The sequence below is a fragment of the Leptodactylus fuscus genome, chromosome 5, assembly GCF_031893055.1.
Source record: "Leptodactylus fuscus isolate aLepFus1 chromosome 5, aLepFus1.hap2, whole genome shotgun sequence".
Classification (NCBI taxonomy): Eukaryota; Metazoa; Chordata; class Amphibia; order Anura; family Leptodactylidae; genus Leptodactylus; species Leptodactylus fuscus.
The window spans coordinates 144,957,126-144,969,430 of NC_134269.1; the positions used below are offsets into that span (position 1 = coordinate 144,957,126).

General features: G+C 38.0%; 1 protein-coding gene across 2 annotated transcripts in view; it reads left to right on the top strand.

Moving 5' to 3' along the window:
* Positions 1-4,772, top strand: part of PTPRB (protein tyrosine phosphatase receptor type B) — a 96,633-nt gene extending 91,861 nt beyond the window's left edge. For both annotated transcript variants that reach the window (XM_075274401.1, XM_075274402.1), the window contains one exon: positions 26-4,772. In XM_075274401.1, the coding sequence (XP_075130502.1) occupies positions 26-48 (23 nt within the window). In that variant the 3' untranslated portion in view covers positions 49-4,772. The remainder of the gene's footprint in view (positions 1-25) is intronic.
* Positions 4,773-12,305: the final 7,533 nt, after the last annotated feature.

Genomic DNA, 12,305 nt, shown 5'->3' on the forward strand with positions numbered 1-12,305 from the left:
AAAAAAAATCTCCTTTCTTTTACAGAAAATGTATATGCCAGGCAATAAATCTCCTAATACCAACTGCTTCAATGAAGACCAAGCTAGGTCTAGCCCAAGACATTGTTTATGTCTTCAGAATTTCTTCTGCATATTGTAATGTATATGTAATATAAGTGTACATCCCTCAATGCCTCATGATATATGTAAATACATGTTTACAGACTGTTTACCTAAATTGCTTTATATAAGATTAGAGACCCTGGATGAACTAGGACAATTCTGCAATAGCTGACAATTTGCATTGTGTCAATGTATCCAGCACATTTGCATTAGTGTATCGACATCTCAATGACATATTATCCAATCACTTCTTTGCCAGGGATCTCTTCATCTTCTGTCAAACTGCATTTTCCTAAGAACATTATTTTCATGTAGAGTAAAGCGACAGGAACAATCTGTCAGTGAAATATGAGGGGCTTACCTCATAAACCACTATGAGAATGGGCCTGTGTTCTGTGCTTGAGATGAAAATGTGATGTATATAAAACCGCCAGATCGATCTCACTTTATTGTTTTTTAAGTGTGGCTTTTGCTGCTGCTTCTCTGTCGTCTTCCATTTATTACATTAAATAGTATAACTTTTATACACTTCAAATGTACCTAAATGTCTAAGATTTGTGTCTTGTCCATATCATAGCAAGAGAAGAAGAAAGCTTTCTCATGATATATTGGGAGCCTTCTAGGTGTGATCCCTTGTAGCAATATCTTACGCAGGTCGTCTCTATCTGCTAGTCATGGCTTGGTGGTGCTTCCATAGCTGAAGTTCCCATATATTCTGATAATGCTGATAGTACAGATCTAGATATACTAATTGACTAAAATACATAAGACATTAAAGCGTTAAATGGATTAACCCCTGTTTTATCAAGTCTTGACACCTAATAATATGCACTCACCCCTAACAGAGGCACTTGTGTAAATGAATTTGCCTTAATAAAGGTAAATCGTACAACTACAATATAAGCTATTTAGGACTGTGATAGATCTGTTTTGTAATGCTGGCACTTAAAGGGAATCGGTCATGTGGATCGTGCTGTCCTATCTGTAGGCGGTATGTTGTTGAGCACGAGGAGCTGAGTGATTTATTCATTACAATCCCTTGTTATGCTTAGGAGTCCAGTGGGTGGTCCTATTCAGTGATTGAGTGATTGAGTAGGACCGCCCACTGGACGGAGATTTAAATGATAACAGATTATACTGAATCTTTTTCATGTGCTGCCTCCACAATGGACTCCATGATGTACATGACGGGTTCCCCTTAGCCTTTGGTGCTTTGGTGGTAGTATCCCAGTTACACTTTATGCCACTGCCAGTATGATTTCCAGCTCGGATATATGAAGCTACAATATAAAATAGTGTTGGGTTTGTGTAGCACAAGAGATATTAAAGGCATGTTCTTAATATTTAATATGCAGATGTAATACACATTCTAAGCATGCTGAGATAATGTTATGTTACTGAATGGGAAATATAAACTTTAGCACTTGGATGTTTCAGCATCGCTCGATACTTATTGTATTCTTACAAAAACTGAATGCATTTGTTAGCTGTTTTATCAAAAGCTTTATGTTTGCTATACAAATTAATACTAAATATATTTTGTATCAAAGTGTAGCCTGAAAAACAAGATAAGTAATACATAATCTTAGGCTTAATATTGTGACCTGATATTCACTCATCCTGGAATATAAAATGACATGCAGACGCTGCATCTGGGTCACATTTACAAGCAATATCTGCAAAGGTTTGTTATCCGTGATGCAGGTTACCATGGTAATTACAATGTTCATTGCGAAACGGTCAGAACATTATTTATTAGTTAATGCTCATTCTGGCTTAATGCACCTTAAAGCAGTCGTCTACAATGGCGTGACCGTTTTACTTTATGGAAACAGGTAGATATATACAAAGGGCTTATCTGTATACTGCTCATTGCTTTAGAAAAGCAGGTGTATAACTAATGCACATACAGTATCATGGTATTTGTCAGAGAGAGAGTTTCAGTCAATAATACAAACCCCATTAAATATGTAATATGTCCTAATTCATCTCCTCTACTGAGTGCTAGTGCATTCATTAGACAACCCATTAATGATCGTAACGCGAGGCCTATAGATAGCTAGTAGCATAAGCTAATGAAAATGAGTGGCGGCCATGCACTTCCTCTAACTAATCCCTGTTGACTGGTGCAAGGAAGCTTCTATGGATTCCTGAAATGAGTCAAAAAGTTCATTTAAGGCTAGGTTCACACCAGTGCCTGATCTACATTCAGTGTTTCTGTCCCAGACCGACTTAAAAAATGCAGAGAGAAGGACTTTTCTCTCTGCATTTTTCTGCATTTTTAGGGTAGAAACCAGATGGAAACCTGGCAGTCCCCATTATAGTCTATAGTTTCTGCGTTTAACCACTTTTTAGAGGGTCCTCAAGTGGACCTGAAAAATGGAAAGCCAAACTCTAGTGTGACCCTAACATCAGTCAGTCACAAATACCAAGTGTGGTCATTACAAATATGGCTGACGCTTCCTTTCGGTCCCTCATTCAGCACCTATATCTGTTACGTGAAAACATTTGCAGCGAGAGTGCTGATCCTGACAACAAAACTATTCCAATATGTATGTATAGCACTTCTTTACTGTGGCTCGGTGATTACTGTCCTGGTAACTTGTATGGCATTACATACAGTAGAAACTGCAGAGACCTTGTAATATAGCTATAGTCTGCACCTACATAATTCTAGGATGAATGGCATTCATAAAGGCCGGTTTTACACGACCATAATGCATCCTCATCTTATCCTTTGGATTTCAGGCCTCCTAAACTTATATAATGAAAGAGTTCTAAGGTGACTTAAATTTGGTAAAATAGAACCGCAATATGCTGTAGCTATAATATGGATACTAGAGGTATTATGGTTGTGTGAAACCTCCTTTATAATATCATGAGCTCTCAAACTTTCATTGTACTCAGTGAGTTTGATAAGTAGCTTGGACTACAATAATGTAGTAACTATTGCTTTAACTTATGTTTAATCATATTTATTTAAATATTATTACCTGTATTGTTGGTATGTATTATATAATACATTTACTGCCAGTGCTAGACAGACATTCTACTTCACTAGCACCATAGCACATGTTAAGGGTTCAAGAAATATTATTTGTTCTTTGGGGAAAAAGGATTTCTTGCATAATGTGTAATAAAAAGCAAATTCTTCATTAAGTTGAAGTATTATTGGAGTCTAAATCTTTAATAATACCTGTTAGATAGGGTTGGCATCATCATTGTTAACTGGTCTTATATTAATGATATTTAACTATATTTATGTTCATTAAAAGCAAAATAGCTTATCTTTTTACCTGGGCCTGTCTCTGATCTCAAATTTTCTGTTTTTTCTGGTCTCCATACAAGTGTGCTCCAAATCGCAGCACCTCCAATGTAGGAAATGATGTCATAACCCAAGAACACAGAGGATAATGACATTACTCCATACTTGTCCTTCATAGTGCATCAGATACACATCATAATATCTCTATAGTCATGGACAGCGACAAATAAACTCTCCTTTTAATTTAAAATGACATTGACAATTATTTGTTCCCCATCTGATAAAATAATCTATGTAGAAGGCTGTATATATATATCTCATGCCTGTATATATATATATATATATATATATATATATATATATATATATATATATCTACCCTGAACTGCCAAAAACTGTAAAAAAAAATTGCAAAATTTTAGTTTACAGTCAAATGTGAGTGAAACAAAGTAACTGTAATTGTATTACCCTTGGTTCACATCTGCATTTGGTAATCCGTTTGGTGGAGTCTGCATGGGGACCCCCAAAACAGACTACTGAATGCATTTGCAAGCAGTGTGCAATGAGAGCACATGGACCCCATAGACTATAATGGGGTCCGTGTGCTTGGCGCGAGATCTCCGCACGAATCATGTGGACAGGAAAGTAGATTGTGAAGTACTTTCCTATGCAGAGATCTCGCGTTCTATGGGGATACGTGTGCATTCACTGCACATCGCCTGCAAATGCGTTCGGTACTCCATTCGGGAGGGGTCCACATGTGGACTCCCCGTACGGACTACCGATGCAGATGTGAACAAGGCCTTACTGTGTAGGAACCACATTTACAACTACAGTATATGTGTGATCAGCTAGCTCCAGGTGAGGGTCAGAAATATAAGCTATTTGAACACAAGTGGATGCCGGGCATGGCCTATTATATTATTGGGGAATGATTTGTTTAGCACAATGTAGAATACAAACTAGTGCAAATGGAAACCAGAGCACTTGCTTTACCAGCCAATGCATTTTCAGTTAAATGCAGATAAATTGATATATATTGTATTAGCAGCACGTTTGGTTCATATGGTTCAGTTTCCCTTTACACCAGTTTGCCCAGCATCTATTTGGGATTATGGAAGGTATTTATACAGGTATTCCACAATCTTAGTTTTTCCTCAGATTCAAATGTAGCAATAGCCTTAACAGTGAAACACTGTGAAAAAATCTTTTTAAAAATGTTGTCATTTGTAAGCTTTTTCAGTGGTTGTGTTTACTCTGGATTACTGGTTTGTATATAACATGGGCGTTCAATACTGTTATTGGACAGTTTTGCTATTTCAGTTACAATGTAATAAGAAGTGTAATATGTTTTTGTATTACTCCCTGTAATAAAGCCTGTTATGTCTGTCAGCCTTTCACATTCAGTGCAAATAAAAACAAAACATGCTTATATCTTGTTGTCTATGCAGTTTTTGTGATAACAGAGGGTGACAGTAGTCACGGTATAAATGACCATCAATGAGCTGCCCGCGTCTGAAGATGACTTCTATTAGGAAAACCAGTTGCACTAATAAGGCTGGGTTACCACTAGGTATTTATTTGCTACACGATTTCCTTTTTATAGTCTACTAGCTTTTACCCGCGACTTCATCTGCAGTGATTTGAGAATTGGGCGGACACAGACGTGTGAAACTGTAAAAGTGCTTTAAAAAGTTTGGTGGGATAGCAAATGTGATGTGTTATATTGTGTATGTAGTGATACAGACAATGTGATGTGTTATATTGTGTATGTAGTGATACAGACAATGTGATGTGTTATATTGTGTATGTAGTGATACACACAATGTGATGTGTTATATTGTGTATGTAGTGATACAGACAATGTGATCTTGTGTATGTAGTAATACAGATAATGTGATGTGTTATATAGTTGAAATCTATATGTAAATGTGAGTGAGTAGAGTGAGGGCTACTTCTGAGGTGACAGTAAGGAGTGTGCAGGCAGGTTGAGGCAGGAAATGCCAGGCAGTGTGTGTGAGTCTATAGCTGGGGCTAGGAGTCCTGCTTTTGTGAGTCTCCTGCTAGGAAGCCATGTTGTTTAGTGGCACCAAAAGTAGCCTGTGACTCAATCCTAAGGGAAAACTATGTTTGTGGAAAATTGCACGCAAATCCGTCCAGGCGTTTTAGCGTGATTGAGGAACAAACATCCAAACTCACAAACTTTCACACTTATAATATTAGTAGGATTTACAGCTGATCTGAAAAAAAATATATATATGAAACTGATGCAAAAGATTTAAGGGGATTTGCCTAAGGATTTAGAAGATAAATTGCCTATTAGTGGGGGTCTGTTGAATGAAGCATTCATTTTGAAGGGAATTCCAGACATAGCCAAGTACTGTACTCCAACTACTGTATCTTGGGAGATATGAAGTCAATGGAGCAGTGTGCATACTGCACCAACCACTGTTTCATTCCGACAAAGGTCCCCAATTCTGAGTGGACAGACCACCACCGATTTGTAAGTTATTCCCTAAGCTTTGGATAGGCAATAGCTCGATTTGATGGGAAAACCCCTTTAAGTCTCACATCTGGAGGCTGTTTTATATTGGCCAGAAAAAAGCAAAACTTTCAATATTCCTTCTGTAAAATGACTGATACTATAACGGATCCCTACAGACTCCATTAATAAGACACCACTGGAAGAGAAAAATGCAGTTCCTAATGCAGATCAGCTTCAGATTGTTAACCAGCTGTTAATGTGTTACAGGTTACCACACAAAACCGCACAATGTCCATGTGTCAGTCAATGATGGCTCCATATGGAAATGTAATACAGATGCAATATTTCCTAATTCCTCATAGAAGCAATGCTTCTAGGGTTCAATATTTTATTAATGTGATATCCAGTGGATCATACCATGCGCCATTATTACTGTCAGATATAACTTAAATTGTAAAGTAATCAAAGCCATACTAGTATTGTCTCATAAATCGGCATGAGTTCCTTTTACGGCTCAATACAACTTCTACAGAGATGTAATACGAGTCTAAATATTTAATAATACCTGTTATATAGGGTCGGCATCATCATTGGTGTATGATGCCTTAAAGCCCTAAAGATGAAATAATATATTGGTAAGTCCATTGTTATTACTCTACTTATAAACAATAATAAATAGAGTGTTCTTCACTTGGGTGGATGTTGTGAATCGGTTTATCTTCATCATGGAAAGGATTGTGTGATCATCCACCACTGTTGTCTTCCATAGATGTCCAAACCTTTTCGAGTTCCCAAGCTCAACTGTACACTTTTTTCATTAGAATGTACCAAATTATTGATTTGGCTACCACTAACATTTCCGCTATGTCTTTCAAGAATTGGTTCTTTTTTTTTTCAGCCTAATGATGGTCTGTTTCACTTCCATTGTAAGCTCCTTTGACCGCAAGCTGTGGGTTCACAGCAACAGTTTCTAAACGCATATGCCACACCTGGAATTAATGAGGATGTAGCCCATCAAATAGATATTGAGATAATTGTCCAATTACCTTTGGTCATGTCAAAAAAGAAGCAACAACATATTACAGATCTATAATACCTAAACCATTTCTCCAATTACATAGTTACATAGTTTCATAGTAGATGAGGTTGGATAAAGACATTAATCCATCAAGTCCAACCTATAACCCTACAATCCCTACAGTGTTGATCCAGGGGTTAATAACCTCAAATTAAAGCTGAGAGTTTGCACTAGTCTGCTTGGCTATTTAGTCATAAATGTTTTGGTCATTAAGGGGTTAAGTGGCTATTATTTTATTTTTAAATACATATAACCAGAACCTATTTGTGATATTCCATCCTCTTGAAAAAGACAGGGAAAAATTAATGTCAAAGAAACTCTTACTGACCTAATTTTCTTATCATTTACTGTAGCTGTTACATCTTATATACAGTTAATAATGATGAAAATTGATTTAACCTATTTAATAGCTAGAGCAATCATATTCTAATAGTCTGGTCTTAGGACTGTTTAGAGAAGATAACTGTTTGCTTGTATTCAGATCTTAAATTAAGCAATATTTTCCAAAATATGCTAAGAAAAATTCAATTTCTTTTTCATAAGGATGACTTCTCATTAGAATTACAGTACTGTCAGCAATTATTGAATTCCATTTTATTCTGTATGAATTTTACTGTGCAATATGATTTATTTATCTGCAAGTTCTAAGCATTCACAAGCTATGATTCAACTCTAGCCAGAGCCTCTAACTAATATAGAGCCAAATGTTAGTTCCAATATCAAATAAAATTGTATTCAGAGCTGCAAATCCAAGTAAGTTCAGAATGTTACCTCTTCTCCGGCATCTTGAATATTTTACTTTATAACACTATGCAACCGCTTTTTTGCATTCGTTTCTTGACTGCTTAGCTTTGCCTTTACTGACTCCTACAATAACAGCTACCAAGGTCTATAATAAAGCTCAAGGTTTCAATCTACTCTTAGCAATAAGCCTTTAGGCTATTATTCCGTAGTCTCAGCAATGATGCATGCATTTATGGCACAAGACTGCTTAAGGCCTTTCATTGGATTCAGTTGTAAGATCGTACGGACGCATACCTTGAACTTATAGCTAGTTGGATGGGAAGCGTCAAAGCCCTGTCCTGACTGTACCTGTAGTTATGGTAAGAGAGTAGTCTTAACATGCTTTAGAGCAGCTAATAGGCACACAGAATGTTTATTTCTATATTGTTGGGTTGACAATGACTGGCAATGAACTGTATACTGTGTTATATGCATAAACCACTTTAAATGGGGAAAGCCATTGCACAGTCAGTGTTCTAGTACTTTCTGGAAACTGTATTGAATGCTTACTCCTTGCCAAAAATTTGGTGTGGAAGGAATGCTGCAAAGTAAAAATACCTTCAGAGACAGAAGGATTTTGGACTACACCAGAGAAGATCTGCGGGCAGTCCTCCAAAATGTTTGGAACAATCTCACTGCCGAGTTCCTTCAAACATTCTGTGCAAGTGTAAATAGAAAAACTGATGGTGTTTTGAAGGCAAAAAGTGATCACACCAAATATTGATTTGATTTATATTTTTTATTTTGTCCATTCATTTAATTTTAATATGGATTACTGGCTTTGTATATGAAGGAAAGCGCAGGATGTGATGAGTTACTCCTTTGAACAGTTTTTTGGTACATTATGTGTACTGGACTGAACCCTAAAAAGTTCCTGTCCTATATAAAGAAAGTGGTTTCCAGATTCTAGCATCTACTTCTGATCTTAATACAAATAAAAATTCCTTATTTTTTGGTTGAAAGGTTGGATCTAGTTTTCCACAGTGATCTGGTTTTCACTTACTGTGTTTTTAACTTACAATGGTAATCTTTAAACGACTTAACACAATTGTGTGCAAGAATTCAGCTCTAAAGCTCTGCCTACATAGTGATTTATAGGTAGAGATCAATAAATTAGAATATCTTTGAAAAGTTAATTAATTTCACTAATTCAATTCAAAAAGTCAACCAATATTTTATAGATTCGTTTCACAAAGAGGGATCTATTTCAAGCGTTTAGCGCTATGAATGTTGATGATCATAGTATGCAGCTATTTTAAATTATTTTCAATACAGAAATCTTGGGCTACAATATATGCACTCATAAGCGTATTCCTTGTTTTAGACTCACTTGGGTCAGATTTACTTAGACTAGACAGTATTAAAGTACCACTGTAACAGTCTGTGGTCGTTCCCGTACTGAAAACACAGCTGCCGACTTGCCTCTGGTTTAGACTCTGCAGATTCTGAATCTCCATGCTTCTGTCTGTTTCCTTTCATTGCTTAACCTGGTCCACCTCATAGGGTGGATGTGCCTTTCTCCTACACCCTGAAGGCATACTGAGCACACTTGAAGGCTTATTCTCAGACCTTCCCTGGTTGTCACCACCTATATTAGTCTGCCCTTTCCTCTGCTCGGGGCCTGAGCAATATTGGCACTAACTACACAGCTGCTGGATTCTCATTTATTGAACGTAGCCTGTTTACTGACTACATTATCGATCCTGATCCTGTTTTGCTGTCCTCCCATATATGACCTCTGACTGTCCTGAACTTTTGAACCTGAGCTGCTCATTCTGACCTTTTGGCTCTCTCACTGATCCTTGGCTGGTAGTCAATACTGTGTCTGACTCTCTGGTGCTTTGCACCGGAGTCCAGTCCTCCACAGTTAACTGCCACCTACATTGAGTCCAGTCTGAGAGATAGCAACCTGGTAGTCTCCCCATGGCAAAAGCCAGATCCTTGTATGGGGCGGGGGGGGGGGGGGGGGTTAAAGGGTGAAGACCAGAAGGGGAGTTCTTAGATAACAAAATGTTGGCACATTGTTTGGCTTACAGTGTCATATCCCACATCTCTCCTCATGTCACATTCTATTTCCAATAAATTAAGACAAAACAATTGATGAGTACTGCAACCAAAGAACCAAATTTTTAATCTCCTCAAATGTATTAGACACATTCTTGAGAGGTTGAAGACTTTGGGCATGTTCACATTAGCAATTTTCATTTTCATTGTTCTGCTCTGTGCAGTAAATAGTTGAAGCGCTGGATCCCTAAAATGACAAACCAACACTGCCGATAGACGTCATTGACTATAATGGCGTCTGTTGAGTTTATATCAGGAATCCCAGCAGCTTACCGGAAAAAAAGCGCAGTATGCTGCACTACCTTGTCTGGATTTGTTACTGAACTCTGTGATGGAGGCTCCTAACAAAATCTCCAAAATATGTCTGGCTAGTGAACAGATCCTTAATATGACATATAATATTTAAACATATTTGTTTGTAATGTAACATTGCATACGTTTACTGGATTGTATAAAGGGATTTCACTTTAGAATATCCACAGAATATGGTATAAATATGATAGGTGGTTTTGTGTGTGTCCTTTTCTTTGCTGTTCGTCTTGCCTCTTCCTCGCCCTTGCGTTCTCCGTCCTGTTTCTTCCCCTTTCCTGCCCTATTCCTATTCTCCCTTACTCCCCCCCCCCCCCCAGCTTCTGCTGCCGTCCATGTACTCCGTAGCCTTTGTTTTTGTCCATGCTTACGGTCTTATTGCCCAGAGGTGACGTCCTGCTTTTCCTAAGCTACTGTGGGGTGTTTCCATCTGCGTGGCCTTTATTCGTGTTCCACGTTTTTGGAGAGTTTGGGCCCCTGTCCTATCGTCCTTCAGATCTCCTGATTCGTTTTGTAGCTGTTGCACTGACTCTCTGTTTGGGGGGGCTGATGTATTGCTCACTCGCTTAGTTGCCTGGTAGCTTTTTGCAGCCTTCATAGATGCTTCGTGTAGATCTCTCTTTGTTACTGTTACATTGCCTCATCTCCATCCCGAGCTCCCCTTGTATTGTTGGACATCTACTCGAGAGACATATGTGGTGGCTTGGACCCCATAGTTTTTCTTTGACGGTTCCCTTGGGTATATAGACCTGGCTGGTTGTTTAGGTGGTTGCTGGTTGCCTGGCCGGTGCCCGGAGTTGTTCCCTATTCCCTCTCCCCCTCTTTTTTCTTTCCTTTTCCCTTTCCACTGGTTCTGTTCTTCTCCTTGTCTTTGTCTGTGCTGCCTGCCCCTGTGGGCTCTCTTCTGTATGTTTGGTATTTGCCCTACTCAATTGAATTTTGTATAATTAGCTGACATGGGCCGGTGTGTTCCGGCCTTCCTGTACATCCGTTCTGTTTGATCTACTTTTTGTGTGTTCATAAATAAAGAATTTATAGGAAAAAAAAAATTTATCTGATAGGTGGGGGACACATATCTGGGACAAGTACCCATGCAAAGCCCTGAGGGAACCCTTGATTCCCATTCCATTAGCCATGGTGGGCAGTATCCACAAAGGTGGTGAAGGAACGGTGAGGTAGGCATGCATTTGCATGGTGAGCCATTGTAATATATGAGAATTATGGATTGAGCTTGACTTTTTTCAGAACTGCACTTTTTCATGAGGTTTTGATAGAATGGTAGGCTATTGAATATCACATCCATTATGGCTCCTACTGAGAATAGAGCATTTGATCTTGAGTGATATTTCCAGAAATCAATGGTAAATCATCAACGCTGGTTTTAGTAAGATCCAGTGACAAGTCAGCTAAAGGGATTAGAGTTCATGTTGCCATGATAACAATGTTTAAATACCACTGAGCTTCACCTGTCATCTTTTTTAAGGCTTTAGTTTGGAGTTCTTAAGTAGAATTGAAATTCACCTCATCTGACACTGGAGCAATAGTACAAATGTCATGATGTGCATTCTCTAGACTGTCACCCAGTGTATATGTAATCCCAACAAGTTCATGAGGAATTACAATCTATAGCATTGAATAGACAGAAAGTAAAGGTTCACTTTTACTCCAGGAACGTTATTATGGATAGGTTATAGAATTATTTGCATTTTCAGGATTGTATCTCCAAGTCCAGAGGGTGAGATCTTTCAGTAGTACCTGTGTGTTTCTTCACAGCAAACTGAATGGTTCTCCAAACAAATCCTCTGAGCTTGCTTATTTTAGTACAGTTGTATTACCTTAGAAATCCATGTACAATACACAGCCAAATACGATATTACATTATCATGAACTTTGAGCAGCAACATTTTTGACTACGTACACCCTTCATCATGCAAAATGCTTGTGTCAGAGTGTTCCAGGGTATTTGGGCGACCTGGGGTCCAAAGAAAGGAGGAGAGAGACGAGAACCTAAAACTGAAGTCATAGGATTAATATAATATAAAAAGCACATTGACATCACTAACAAAAAAAACAATCTAGATACCTTATATAACGTATCAGAAGTCTATTGATCAAAAGTTTATTGGCGCACTATGGAGGGACATTAAACTTATATGGGGCCACTGCTGGTGGGATATTAAACTTTGTGGGGATACTATAGGGGGATATTAAACTGTGTG